The sequence below is a fragment of the Carassius carassius genome, chromosome 19 (assembly GCF_963082965.1).
Source record: "Carassius carassius chromosome 19, fCarCar2.1, whole genome shotgun sequence".
Classification (NCBI taxonomy): Eukaryota; Metazoa; Chordata; class Actinopteri; order Cypriniformes; family Cyprinidae; genus Carassius; species Carassius carassius.
Window position 1 is genome coordinate 17,523,816 of NC_081773.1, and position 13,884 is coordinate 17,537,699.

Here is a 13,884-nt window from a genome sequence, read left to right on the forward strand (position 1 = left end):
CATCGTCCTGAAAATCATTAATGCCACTAAAAAAATAAAAAATAAAAAAATAAACACAGGATTAAAAGTTTAAGTTTTTCAAAAATGTATTTGAAACAAAAATAACAGCTTATCATTTTAAATGTTGTTTTACTCAGTTTACTCAGTACACAATAAAGTGCAATACCCAGATGTATATTAAGTAAAAATTTATTTTTATAAGCTTCTTTCTTTTTTATTTTTATTTGACCTTTATTTAACCAGGTTAATCGGTTGAGAACAGGTTCTCATTTGCAACCGCGACAAGATGCAGGGTACAAGGCAACATGAAGTTACACATAACATACTGACATTCAAATACACAGTCATAAATATAGAAGACATTCAGATTCAGTTAAAAATACTGGACAATGTATAAAAATAAAAATTTAAAAACCTAATAGTTTAAAAATGTAAAATGGCAGTGCAAGAAAAATAGCAGTAGGATAATAGTATAGTCCAACATAGATAAACTGATAATGGGCAAATACATGCAATGACAGCCATTCAGTTGAATGCGCAAAAAATACATAAGGCTTTGTTCACAAAGAGCATCAACATGTACAATGGTCCCTCAGTAAATTTGAGAGTAAAACTTTAAAAGTAGTGATTAAAACAGTAGATTCTTATTTGAGAGACTTTTGTAAAGTGTTCCAATCATTTGCAGCAGAAAATTTAAAAGAAGAGCGGCCAAAAGAGGTGCAGGCTTTTGAAGGGTCTAGAGAGGAAGGGTTTGAAAGGAAAGTGAGGGGTCTAGCCAGACCCCTAGGTATTTGTATTTCTCCACATATTCCAGCTTAGATCCATTCAGGGTGGTGATGTTTATTGGGCCCGAAGATACAGAATGTGTCCGATTAAAAATCATGCATTTTTTTTTTACTAGAGTTTAAAGACAATTGAAGATCACAGAAGGCTAACTGAATGTCTTCAAAACTCTTTTGGAGTTTTTCTAAATTGTTTTCCAATGTTGAGCCTGAAGTGTACAGAATGGTGTTGTCTGCGTAGAGATGAATAAGAGAGTTGCCTGCAGCATGAGCGACATCATTATTATAAACAGAGAATAACATCGGGCCAAGAATCGAGCCAGAGGCTCAGACAGCAGTCCCTCAGACTTAAAACACTGAAATCTGTCAGTGAAATAATTAGAAAACCAAGAAAGGCACGTGTTTGAGAAACCCCAGGGCCTTAAGTTTTCCAAAAGGAAAACTGTGATTGACAGAATCAAAAGCTTTGGCCAAGTCAATAAAAACAGCAGCACAATGTTGTTTTTGGTCAAGAACTGTTATAACATCGTTTAGGACCTTTAGTGTTGCTGAGGTGCACCCATGACCAGCTCTGAAGCCAGATTGCATATCAGAGAGGAAATGATGTGACTCGAGATGACCTATTATCTGTTTGTTGACTTGACTTTTGAAAGGCAGGGCAGGACGGAGATGGGTCGGTAACAGTTTGGGTCTGTAGGGTCCCAACCTTTGAATATGGGAACAACTGCAGCAACTTTCCAGTCTTTAGGTATCTCTGATAAAACACGTGAGAGATTGAACAGGCTGGTAATGGGTGAAGCAATAATTGCAGCTGATATTTTCAAATAGAAGGGGTCCAAATTGTCATGTCCAGCTGATTTGTGTGGGTTGAGGTTTTGTAGCTCTCACAAGACATCTTCAGTTTGAATTTCAGCAAAAGAGAATTGTGGGTGGTTAGAACCAGGTGTTAACGTAGATGCTGTATGGTTGGGCCGGGTAGATGCAGCCAGGTGGAATGTATGGCCAGCCATAGTGAAGTGCTTATTGAATCCCTCTATTATAGTGGACTTGTTGGTGGTGAGGGTGTCTCCTAGCTTTAAAGCCGTGGGCAGTTGTGCAGAGGTGTTCTTGTGCTCCAATAATTTGACTGTGTCCCAAAACATTTTAGAATTGGTACTGCAAGAAGCAAATTTATGTTTATAGAAACTAGCCTTAGCTTCCCTCACTGCCTGTGTTTTAATGGTTTAAGGTTTCCTTAAAAAGCTGCATATCATGAGGATTAATTGCAGTCCACCATAGAATGTTTTTGTGCCTGCTGAGGGCGGTCAATTCCGGAGTAAACCAAGGACTGTATCTCTTTTTAGTTCTGAACTTTTTAAAAGGAGCAAGCTTATTCAGGATAGAAATAAAAGCATCCTTAAAAAATAACCAGGCATCTTCCACATATGGTATCAGGTCAATGTCCTTCCAGGATACCTTGGCAAGATCTATTAAAGAGGCTTGTTCACTGAAGTGCTTTAGAGTGCATTGGATGGAGACAAGAGGAGGTCTTTTAACTGCAGACCCATTTCGAACACATGTGATGAGACAGTGATCACTTAGATCCTGACTGAAGACCGCTGGAGTATATTTTGAAGGCATATTAGTCACAGCTATACCAATTAAAGTGCTTTTGTTATCAGATTTTAAATTGTATCTAGTGGGTTCATTAATCATTTGTGTCAGGTTGAGTGCATCCAGCTTAGACTGTATATTTTTGAGATGTTTAACATGTCCAAATTTAAGTCTCCTAATAGTAAGAACTCAGAGGATAAATATGGGGCAATCAATTCACATAATATATCTATAGCACAACTGGGAGCAGAAGGAGGTCTATAACAAGCAGCTACTGTAAGTGACTTATCTTTGGAAAAGTGGATTTTTAAAATTAAGATCTCAAACATTTTGGGGGCAGACCTAGATAGAACAATGGAACATTGTAGGTTATCTCTGCAATAGAATCCAACTCCACCCCCTTTTGCAGATGGATGGATTTCTTAAGCCAAGATTCAGACACAACTAAGATGTCAGGGTTAGCTGAGTGTGTCAGTGCAGTGACTAAGTCAATTTTAGGGAGGAGACTTCTAATGTTAATGTGCATAAAACCAAAGCTTTTACGATTACAGAAGTCATCAAATGAAAATATATGAGGTGTTAAGTTTTCAACAGAGGTTACAGAGGTTTAGTGCACTTAGGAAAAAAAAAGAAGAAATAGGATTATGAACATAGTACAGTGAATACAGAGATTTGGGAATGAGCAATGATATCACTGCCTGGATACTGCCTGGAACCTAAGCATTGTGTGACAATAAAGGCAACTGTGTCTCTAGAAAAAACAGTTAAATCAGATGAGGTTATAGAGAAGAGGGGAATTAAAAAAACAGATGATCCTGGTACATGATGAATGGAAGATTTACAATGGAATAGTGCAATGATAAAGATCAATAGCAATAATGAACCAGACATACTGATATTGTAGGCAGCAGAAAACAGTCAATTGGACCAGCGCGATCACCAGCCAAAGCATCGCGCACGCGCACAGGGTCCCGCGTCAACACCAACACACTACAAGCGATCTCTCCTGACACAGCACTGTTCTGGTGAAGCAATGTGTAATCCAGTAAGTAATCCAAGAGTCCCGTTAAGTATATGTACATCGAATCGCAGAAATTCCAGAAAAACAGCAATGACCTGAAAGCGTTTGGGGGCAGGGTTAGCCACCAAAGCTAGCCTGCCAATGTTTACCTCTTGTACAGCCACGGATCTGCTAAACCAGCTGCCTATGCTGGGGCAGATGTCAAGGGCTGTAGCAAGCAAGTCCAACAGAATTGATGGATCAACAGGTTGATGGGCTCCTTGCCAGATGTGATCCTTGCCTCTCTCAGATCACTCTGTTCAGGAAGATCAACCGTGACTTGACTTTGTTCAGGAAGATCAACCGTGATTTGACTTTCATACATGGTAGCCCAGAAGAGTTGCAATAACTGTGGCTGACAGTATTAAAGGGGCCATATGATGCTGCTAAAAAGAACATTATTTTGTGTATTTGGTGTAATGCAATGTGTTTATTCAGTTTAAGGTAAAAAATTTTTTGCATATATTGCACATTATTGTTTCTCCTCTATGCCCCGCTTTCTGAAGTTTGTTGATTTTTACAACGCTCATCGGTCTGAAAAGCGAGGTGTTCTCTGATTGGCCATCTATCCAGTGTGTTGTCATTGGCAGAATGCCTAAAGCATGTGATGGAAATGTTGCATCCCTTAACATACTATGCCGTCTCCCAGGCCAGCAGCATGAGACCAGCTGCTCTGCTTGTGCACATCCCATCATCGGTTCTTATTTAGCAGTTCAGTCAATGTACTGTTAGGAGTAACTGAATGACTTGGGATATTGGTTTATTTTGTGTCAGAGGGAGTGTAAGGCACGTTTCTAAACCAAATAACTTAAGTACTTTGTGGATTAGTGCGTACTGGAGAAGCAACCCATTTCAAATGATTCAGTTCGATTTGGTGAACTGGTTCGACTGGTTCAATAAGAAGATCCAGCTAAAAATAAAGATTTGTTCGCGATCTGGACAACACTAGGAGAGACAAAACCAATAAAACCCATTACAAACAAGGCATTTGTTGCATCCAGTTGGGATATAATTACTGATTATAATGACTTACACTGTCTTATTACGCGTTGTGTATCGCTCTGCACAAACATAAAACCATGTCTGCATTTATGATCTGAGAAACAACAAACAAGCCTACTCTACACTGCTAAAAACGTGCGTTTGAATCATCATTGGCAAATTATTTAAATATAAATAAATGTACTTACAAACTGTGAGTCAGAAGTGCCAGACTGTCCTTGCAATGTTTGAACCGCCCAACTTTGTGCCACAGATGCATTGTAGGCTACTGGTTCAGCAAACAGTCCTCATCCTCCATAATATGCTCAGCACACATCTGAATATTTGGGTTGGACTGTTCTGGAACAGTGTTGAAATACAACTTAACCACGTATTTCTAGTCGTGTCCTCTTTTGGAAAACCAAACGAGTAGTTTCGCTTTCACAGTGAAACACACAACAACTCCATGATATGGCAGCGGCAGCAGCAGAGAGAATAAAAAGTATGCATTCTTACTTTGCGAAAACATCTGGACGGCGTTATGCAATTCTTCCCACATAGTGATGTAGAGATGTGGGGGCGTGTTAGAACAAGCCGTTTTAGGGGGGTGTGGATGAGTCTTAACTCTAGTAAAGAAATCTCTTTGTATTTGAGACTTTAGTCTTTGCAACTTTACAGATCTTCTTTATGCACCAAGTAGGGCTGCATGATGTGTCGTTTAAGCATCCATATCGCGATGTACGAATCCAGGATGTGCAATGTAGGTTGTCTAGTTGATCCGTTATTCCTTAACTGTACGGGCCAGCTGCTCCCCGGCCCTTGACGAATGTGATTCGCGGATTAATTGCTCAGCTTAACCATCATAGAGTGAAAGTTTTGATAGGGCAGAAAGAGAGAGAGAGAGCACGCGAGAGAGAGAGCGCGAGAGAGAGAGAGCGCGAGAGAGCGTGCGAGCGAGACAGAGAGAGAGCGCGAGAGAGAGCGCGCGTGAGAGAGAGAGACAGAGGGAGAGAGAGAGAGAGAGAGCGAGAGACAGAGGGAGAGAGAGAGAGAGAGAGAGAGAGGGAGAGAGAGACCGTCTTCAAACAACAGGAGCGCTGTCTTGCTCTCTCTCCCTCGCGCATATTAAAGGGATAGTTCACTCTCAAATTAAATTTTTATATGTTTTAGCTTACCTCAACGACATCCAAGATGTAGGTTTCTTTGTTTCCTCAGTATTTCACATTTTGATATTTTTATGTCCAACCGTTCTTGTCTGTGACTCACATAATGGATGTCTATGGTCACCACCTCAAAGAGCATGCACAGAGGAGGCAAAATTAAACAATTCCCCATCATAAGTACTGTACACATTGATGACCTAATACAAGAAACGAGCGGTTTGTGTAAGAAAACGAACAGTATTTATATCTTTTTTACCTCTTGTACACAACCACGTCCAACTGATCTGAGTTCGCGAGTGCTTCCCGATGTGACGTGCGCGCGCGCTCTGGCTTAGTCTGCGCAAGAGCAGAAAGCCCCGGATGTGATGTCTCGTGCATGCACATCACTCATTGTTTACCACACGCTACGCCACCAATCTGCACTGTCTGAAATATAATGCAGTAATTTTAATAAATTTATGTTTATAATGCACCCTATAATCGTTGCGTTTATAATAAAAATACAACACATTACTCACTCTATTGACAGCGTGCCATTGGGTCCCTCTGGCATTGGACATCGCCTCCAGTTTATACGTGGCAAACTAAACACAACGTGCAAAACGCTGCGTCTCAACAGCGGAGAAAAATCAGGATCTTCAGTCAGGCAAGCGTGTGATGTGATACAGTCAATGTCCTCGTCGTCATCTTGTAGTTGTTCCATTCGTGACAACATATGCTCTCCACTTCTGTTGGCATCTCACAACACTTGCTACTAAAACACCACCAATTTTGAAGAGATCTCTGTCTCTGAGGCTTGAAGACGTGCTGCTGCAGCGGATCGCTCCTGAGTACTTGGTCTGTGTATTCTGTTTCAAATAAATATGGTTGTGAAAAAAATTCAACGTTGTCTATGGATATATTGAAATCGTCTTCCATTGCAATTTCCTGTACGTCTAAATATGTTTAGATCTTCACAGTGAAAGGTAATACTTCCGAAATCTGTGTAAACCATAGGCAGTAAGTGTAAACAATGAGTGATGTACACGCGCGAGAGATCGCTTCCGGCGCTTTCCGCGCTTGCACAGACTAAGCCAGAGCACGCGCGCACGTCGCATCGGGAAGCACTAGTGCACTCAGATCAGTTGGACGTGGTTGTGTACAAGAGGTAAAAACGATATAAATACTGTTCGTTTTCTTACACAATCCGCTCGTTTCGTGTCTTAGGTCATCAATGTGTACTTACGATGGGGAATTGTTTAATTTTGACTCCTCTGTGCATGCTCTTTGAGGTGGTGATAGACATCCATTATGTGAGTCACAGACAAGAACGGTTGGACCTAAAAATATCAAAATGGGAAATACTGAGGAAACAGAGAAACCTGCATCTTGGATGTCCTTGAGGTAAGCTAAAACATACCAAAATTTAATTTGAGAGTGAACTATCCCTTTAATCAATTGACACGATGGTGTCGATGTTTAAATCATTTAAAATGCGACTGTAAGTGAGCTCACCCCATTTTTGTTTGTAAGAAAAAATTTGATTAGATTTCATATCGCAATATATACTGCAGAAAAATAAAATATCGCAATGTCATTTTTTCCCAATATCGTGCAGCCCTAGCACCAAGAGTTTGTAACACTCCACTTATTTAATGATACACTTGGTGCATCATTAAACCTGCTAGTGGTTACACTACACCAGTGATTCTTAATCCTGGTCCTTGCGACCCCCAACTACACATTCTGTATGTTTCTGTTATCAATGTTTGTTCCACTTGACCTTAAGTGCTCTGCGAAGTATACATCACAGAATATTCCACCATGATTCCAGTACGAAAGTAGCATATCCATTCAAATTACATTAAAGTGCACCTAAGACATGACTATGCAAATCCAATGATTACAGTTAAATAAACCTTTACACTTCTTTATTAAGTTTTGTTTTGCAGTGTTTCCCACATGATTTTGTGAGACTTGAGTGGGTGGACCTCCAGGGGCATGCCCCCAACACCATAAGAAAATGTTGTACATTTTAAAGTTAAATTCTTCTATCTAATGCACTTTGAGAGTTCCAAATTTAGAGCTCCAACCCATGTTCTTAATAAAACTTAACTAAGAAAAAAGTCGGTGAATTGACCTGAACTTAAAAGGGGACTCAACCCTCTTTTTAGTTGTGATATACTGTCTTAGTCTAAATTACATTCACACAGGTGTAATAGGAAGTAAAAAAACTAGAATAATATCAACAATGTTGTATATTAATCCTATGAAAGTAATAGCTATATATTGTAAAACATTTGCACTGTAAAATACATGAAAAATAATATTTCACAAGTACATTATTTTGTTTCACAATACAGTAGGGATATTACAATACTTTTTGTCCTGCAGTACCCATTTAAACCGCCTGTCTACATTTCATACTGCACTTTTATTTTGTTAGAAACTGAAGTAGAGCTTTTATTTTGCCGGAAAACTCCAGCTTCAGTGAAACAGGCTTACAAAAATGAAATCTAGTGAAATACGGATAACGCAATATGGATAACATCACCGTGAAGCTCACGGCTTTGGAAAGGAAATTGGAGGATTTGGAGACCAAAAAAGACAATCATAGTGACCGTTAAATTGGAATGCGGCTACTAGACCAAAACAACTGGTATCTTATCTTCTTTCGGCTCCACTCCCAGCTTGGCCTTGGCTGGATAACAAATTTCCCCTTGGAAAGCATGGCAACGAGACGCTCTGCGTTCCTCAACCCGTTTCCCACAAGACTGCTGATTGTTGTTGACTCTGTCTAGGACCTGACCAAGGCTGTCTCCATGGCAACTTGCTGTGACACTGTATAATCTTTGGACTGAGGCATCTAGAGAGAATCGCAACTCTCCAGGCCTACAAATACACAAAATTCTTACACATATACAGATATGCACTCACCTCCCCACCCCCATCCCTCGCCTTCGCCGCTTTGTACCGCCAGTCTGTCAAGCGGGTCCGTGACCAGCGCTTTCTAGCTGCAGGGTAGGACGACTGCTGCCTGCACTGGATTACCTCGACCCCCCCAATTTCCGTCCCCAGTTGCAAAGTCGTGTGTTTATGGTGTATGTGCTTTTGTTGCTGAGGTGTTTTTTCATGTTCCCATACTGTACTCCCAAAAGGAGCATAGTATGGGTCGGGTGTTGGTTTTTTTTTCTCCTCACTTTCCTAATGTTATGCTGTATTTCTTCCTCAATTCCCTGTCTTCCTGTTCTGTCTACCCCATTGTATGTATGTTGTGTATGTATGGACAGGTTGATGGCTAATTTCGCTGGTACTTGTGACTAGTGACAATAAAGGGCTACTACTACTACTGTAATTTACTGTACTTCAAAATATTGGAAATTGTGTGAATGTGAAAATAAAGCATAATTGGTGGCCATGCTAAACTTATGGCACATACAATAATGGAGTTCACTGCATTCACTATGAACTGAGCCATCCTGAGGTGCAGAAAACACTGGCTTGTGAGCTATTCACATGAACAAAGTACACACTTTGCTTTGAAATGTGCAGCAAAATTAGACTTGATGAAGAGATAAAGCCATATTGTGCATTTGGTTTTAGTTCATTTGACATATACTTTGCCAAAGCAATGGCCCAAAACTGAACTTTAAAGACCTTTTCTGTTAGAATGGGAAGTTTAAATATATTTTCGTTTTATAATTATACTGTGGCGGGACTGAATGGAAAACACTGCTGAGGGTGAAGACTCTGCAGGCAGTGGTGTAGCACAAATCCTTTTTCTTAAGTGAAATAAATTTCAGCCTATTTCCCAGGTGCAGGGAGTAGAGAACAGTGAACATCTGTGTGGGGACCATGTCAATGGGAACACAGTTCATTCATAGATCTCTCTTCTAATGACCTGGTGATTTGAATTACGTGTGTTAAACAAGAGACATGCAAAATAGGCAGAGCCGGGGTTTGTGAGGACCAGGATTAATGCGGCCTTCACGTGCTATCAGAATTATCATATACGAGTATTCAAATATGAGTTTCCTAATCGGAAATTGGACGTGAACAGCATCTCAAGTCTTATTTACTACTGGGAAATTCTGAGAGAATTTTGATAACAGGGTTTCCGAGTTGGGCGGGTCATAAACTTTAAACATGGTGGAGGGGACAATGATTGCTGCTGTCAATGCTGTTCTCACAACAACTACATCTCGTTGTCTTGTCGCTAAAGTAGTGTATAAGATATGAATGATCATTCAAAGCATATTGTATGTTTTATAAGCAGTGAAATAAGCATGTATTTGACTGAAATTCCAGAATTGTCAGCAAACTGCATATACAGTGCAGTCAGTGAATGTTTATATGATTGTCAACCAGTGGGATGTTACATCTGACTTTTTGAAAAATAATATGAAAAAGTAAAAAGATTCAAGGCATGAATCAAAAGGAACACAATACGTCAACATGTTCACTTATGTAAAGGAAGAACACAATTATTTGTATTAACAATGCTTCAAAGTTTGAAAATGCAACTCCAATCAATCTCCATTTCTTTCCTATTAATTTTACATTAAAAATGTCTTTGAAAGTTATTTTGAAATAACTTAATTATTTTGTAATCTTTCATTAGTTTGATCAAGACTTATTTATATACATAATGAGGGGAATATACTGCACCTTAAATAATTCCAGTTTTCACCACCAATCCCCAAAATTAGCATCAGTTATGTGCCATTTAGCATTACTCACTAGGTTTTGTCTCTTTACTTTTTTCTCAAAACAAAAGCCCCTTCTGTGGATGGACAGAGCTAAGGATACAGGTTCAAAATAACTAATGATTGCAAAACTCATACTCATTAAAAAAAAAAAACACTAAATCTATATAGCCAGAGGTTCTCAATCTAAAACGGCAACCACGTGATGAAAATACAAGCTTAAGCTTTACCTTAACCTGTGTTGTTCCCCAGCTGCCCTATTATATTATGACTATACAGGTTGCATTTGTGCACAAATCTACTTACTAAAACTAATTTCAACCAGGATTCTGAACCATCACAACAGTCTATATGCAACAAAATAAAGTGCCCTTTGGTGATAACTAAGTGAATATTTTATTTCTACAATTCACATTCATTAGCATTTCGATAACAGTTTACATTAACATTATATGATGTTTATGATTAAATGATGCATTAAGAATGGTGTGAACAATTTACAATTAAACAGATTTAAAAAAAAATCTCAACAAAAGCATAACCTAATGTTAACAAATTAAACATTACTGTAAAGTATTACTATAATTTATTAAGAATTTATCTGTTGAATCACATTCTTTTTGACCAATATACTTGTATTGTTCTAATACATTTAAATGCTAAGGTCTACATACCAAGCTTTAGCTAGAATGACCTCTGTTTCAACTTGCACAGTCAGGAATTGCCCAACAATTGAGGCCATGTAGTCTTTAGTCTTATATAAAAGCACAGGTGACAGCAGTCAGTCAACAAGCAGAATCAGCTTCAGCTTCTCCCTTGTGGAACTACTGAGGATCAGTCAGTGCAACCATGCAGGTAAACCTTGTTCCAGCACCCATTTCCACAAAGTTTCGCTTTGAAATATCTGAATTGGTATCCCTCACTTTATGTCACTAAAATATTACACTTTAATTTTCAGGTCACTTTCTTTGAGGACAGGAACTTCCAGGGTCGCTCTTATGAGTGTATGAGCGACTGTGGTGACTTCTCCTCTTACATGAGCCGCTGTCACTCTTGCAGAGTGGAAAGTGGATGTTGGATGATGTATGATCATCCCAACTACATGGGAAATCAGTATTTCTTTAGGAGGGGCGAATATGCTGATTACATGTCTATGTTTGGAATGAACAACTGCATCAGGTCCTGCCGTATGATCCCTATGGTGAGCTCAATTTCAGCTTACTTAACATATACACATAAATAGGTTTATCTTCAACTTCAAATTAATTAAATGATTTTTTTTTAAAGATAAACTAAAAGGACTTCTCTTTCACTACAGTACAGGGGATCCTACAGTATGAGGATCTACGAGAGGGAGAACTTCATGGGTCAGATGTACGAGATGATGGATGACTGTGACAGCATCATGGACCGTTATCGCATGTCTCACTGCCAGTCCTGTCATGTGATGGATGGCCATTGGCTCTTCTATGAGCAGCCCCACTACAGAGGCAGGATGTGGTACTTCAGGCCTGGAGAGTACAGGAGTTTCAGTAATATGGGGGACATGAGATTCATGAGCATGAGGCGTATCATGGACTCCTGGTACTAATTTTATATAGTGTTTCTATTAATAAAACTTTCCTCAGAACAATAAATATATTGTGCCATGAAAATCATTAATGACACTAATATTTACTTATACTAATGCACAAACAAAAAAACATCTCATGAGATAAACAGAAATTCAAAACAAATTATGAAATGTAAAAATAATGGGCAATACTGTACTGTATATGCAGTTCTCGGAGAGCATGTCATAATGGTGGAACTAACATTTCATGTGGTCTGGAATATAGAGCTGTGTGTGTACCTTAACACAGGGGTCTCGAACTTTTTTACACCATGGACCGGTTATGTTTTGAGAATATTCTCACGGACTGGCTGGATGGGGGGTTGAGGTTTATATAGCCTAATATATATACAGTGTTGGGAAGGTTACTTTGGAAATGTAATAGGTTACAGATTACAAGTTACCCTATTTAAAATGTAATAGTAGTGTAACTTTTTTAATTACTTTAATAAAGTAATGTAACTAATTACTTTTGAGTACATTTTGATTACTTTTATAAATTTCTAATGAATGTTAATTTGCAACAGTTAATCATCTTCAACCATTTTACACCATGCAGGTTTAACCTTACAGTAGAGCTCAATACTGTCAGACTTTCATCATTCTTCATCAGCTGAATTAAGATGATCACATTTGAACACATCCACCACACAATCAGACTTTAGTACTGCCTTTTACTTAGAGATTGATCTGAAATTCAAAGCAGATTTAAAATCTAAAGAAATAGTTTATAGATACTGTTTTTGAAACCAAATCTTTGCATAACTACAGGCATCTAACTGCATCTAACAATGGTTTGGGGAAAAATAGTGGTAACACTTTACTTGAAGGGGTGTGCATAAGACTAACATGACACCTTCATAATCATGCTATGACACATGTCATGAATATGAAGGAGTTTTTATGCATGTTTATGACAACTGTCACTAAGTGTCATTCGCTCAATTATGACATTTTTAATGCAAAGATGACATTGTTTGAAATGTCTTTGTTATGACACCTTGACATAAACCAATACATCATAACGTGTCAGTGTCTTTGTCATGACATCTTGACATTACCACGACAACACAACTTGTCAGTGTCCTGGTAATTACAACTTGACATTACCAAGAAAACATAACCTGTCATAAATCTGTTATAAAAGGAATGATATAGCAGATTAATTATCAAATTTAAGAAACTACTTAGCTTTATGGGTTAACAGTACATTAAACTGTCATGTGGTTGGTTTTGACTGTCATGAGGCCGGGATTATAATTGTGTCATGAATTTATGACCAGTTTTTTTTTTTTCTTCAGTGGTACACATTAAATTTGTCATTAAAATGTCATTAAGTGTTAATAATCTGTCAAATAGTTTTATAACGGTGTCATGAATATATTTACACGGTTTCATTAATAAATTTCTTGACCTCAAGTAAAGTGGTACACATTTAATTTGTCATTAAAATGTCATTAAGTGTTAATAATCTGTCAAATAGTTTTATAACGGTGTCATGAATATATTTACACGGTGTCATTAATACATTTCTTGACCTCAAGTAAAGTGGTACACATTTAATTTGTCATTAAAATGTCATTAAGTGTTAATAATCTGTCAAATAGTTTTATAACGGTGTCATGAATATATTTACACGCTGTCATGAATAAATTTCTTGACCTCAAGTAAAGTGGTACACATTTAATTTGTCATTAAAATGTCATTAAGTGTTAATAATCTGTCAAATCGTTTTATAACGGTGTCATGAATATTTTTCTGCAGTGGTACGAGTTTAACTTGTCATTAAATGTTAAGTGGTATTCCTATATGGTCAAATAAAGTTAAATACCTTAACAAAATGCAACAGACACGTCAAAAGATTTGACTTAACTTTATGTATGTGCACAATACATAAAAAACTGACAAGTAGCAGAACTTGCTCTTCCTCACACAGAGGGTTCTGACATTTTCTGACATTGAATGAAAAAAAAAATAATAATAATAATAATTATTACCTGTGCTTCCT

General features: G+C 38.1%; 1 protein-coding gene across 1 annotated transcript; it reads left to right on the plus strand.

Annotated features, from left to right (window-relative positions):
* Positions 1 to 11,055: 11,055 nt before the first annotated feature.
* On the plus strand, positions 11,056 to 11,855 carry LOC132095243 (gamma-crystallin M2-like). Its single transcript, XM_059500064.1, has 3 exons — positions 11,056 to 11,119; positions 11,223 to 11,465; positions 11,583 to 11,855. The coding sequence occupies exons 1-3, from the start codon at positions 11,114 to 11,116 to the stop codon at positions 11,853 to 11,855; spliced, it is 522 nt and encodes a 173-aa protein (XP_059356047.1). The 5' UTR covers positions 11,056 to 11,113.
* Positions 11,856 to 13,884: the final 2,029 nt, after the last annotated feature.

Excerpts from the sequence above, each read along its gene's own strand:
- LOC132095243 (XM_059500064.1), top strand. Across the intron at positions 11,466-11,582 it reads CCTGCCGTATGATCCCTATG|TACAGGGGATCCTACAGTAT; the intron begins GTGAGCTCAATT and ends CTTTCACTACAG.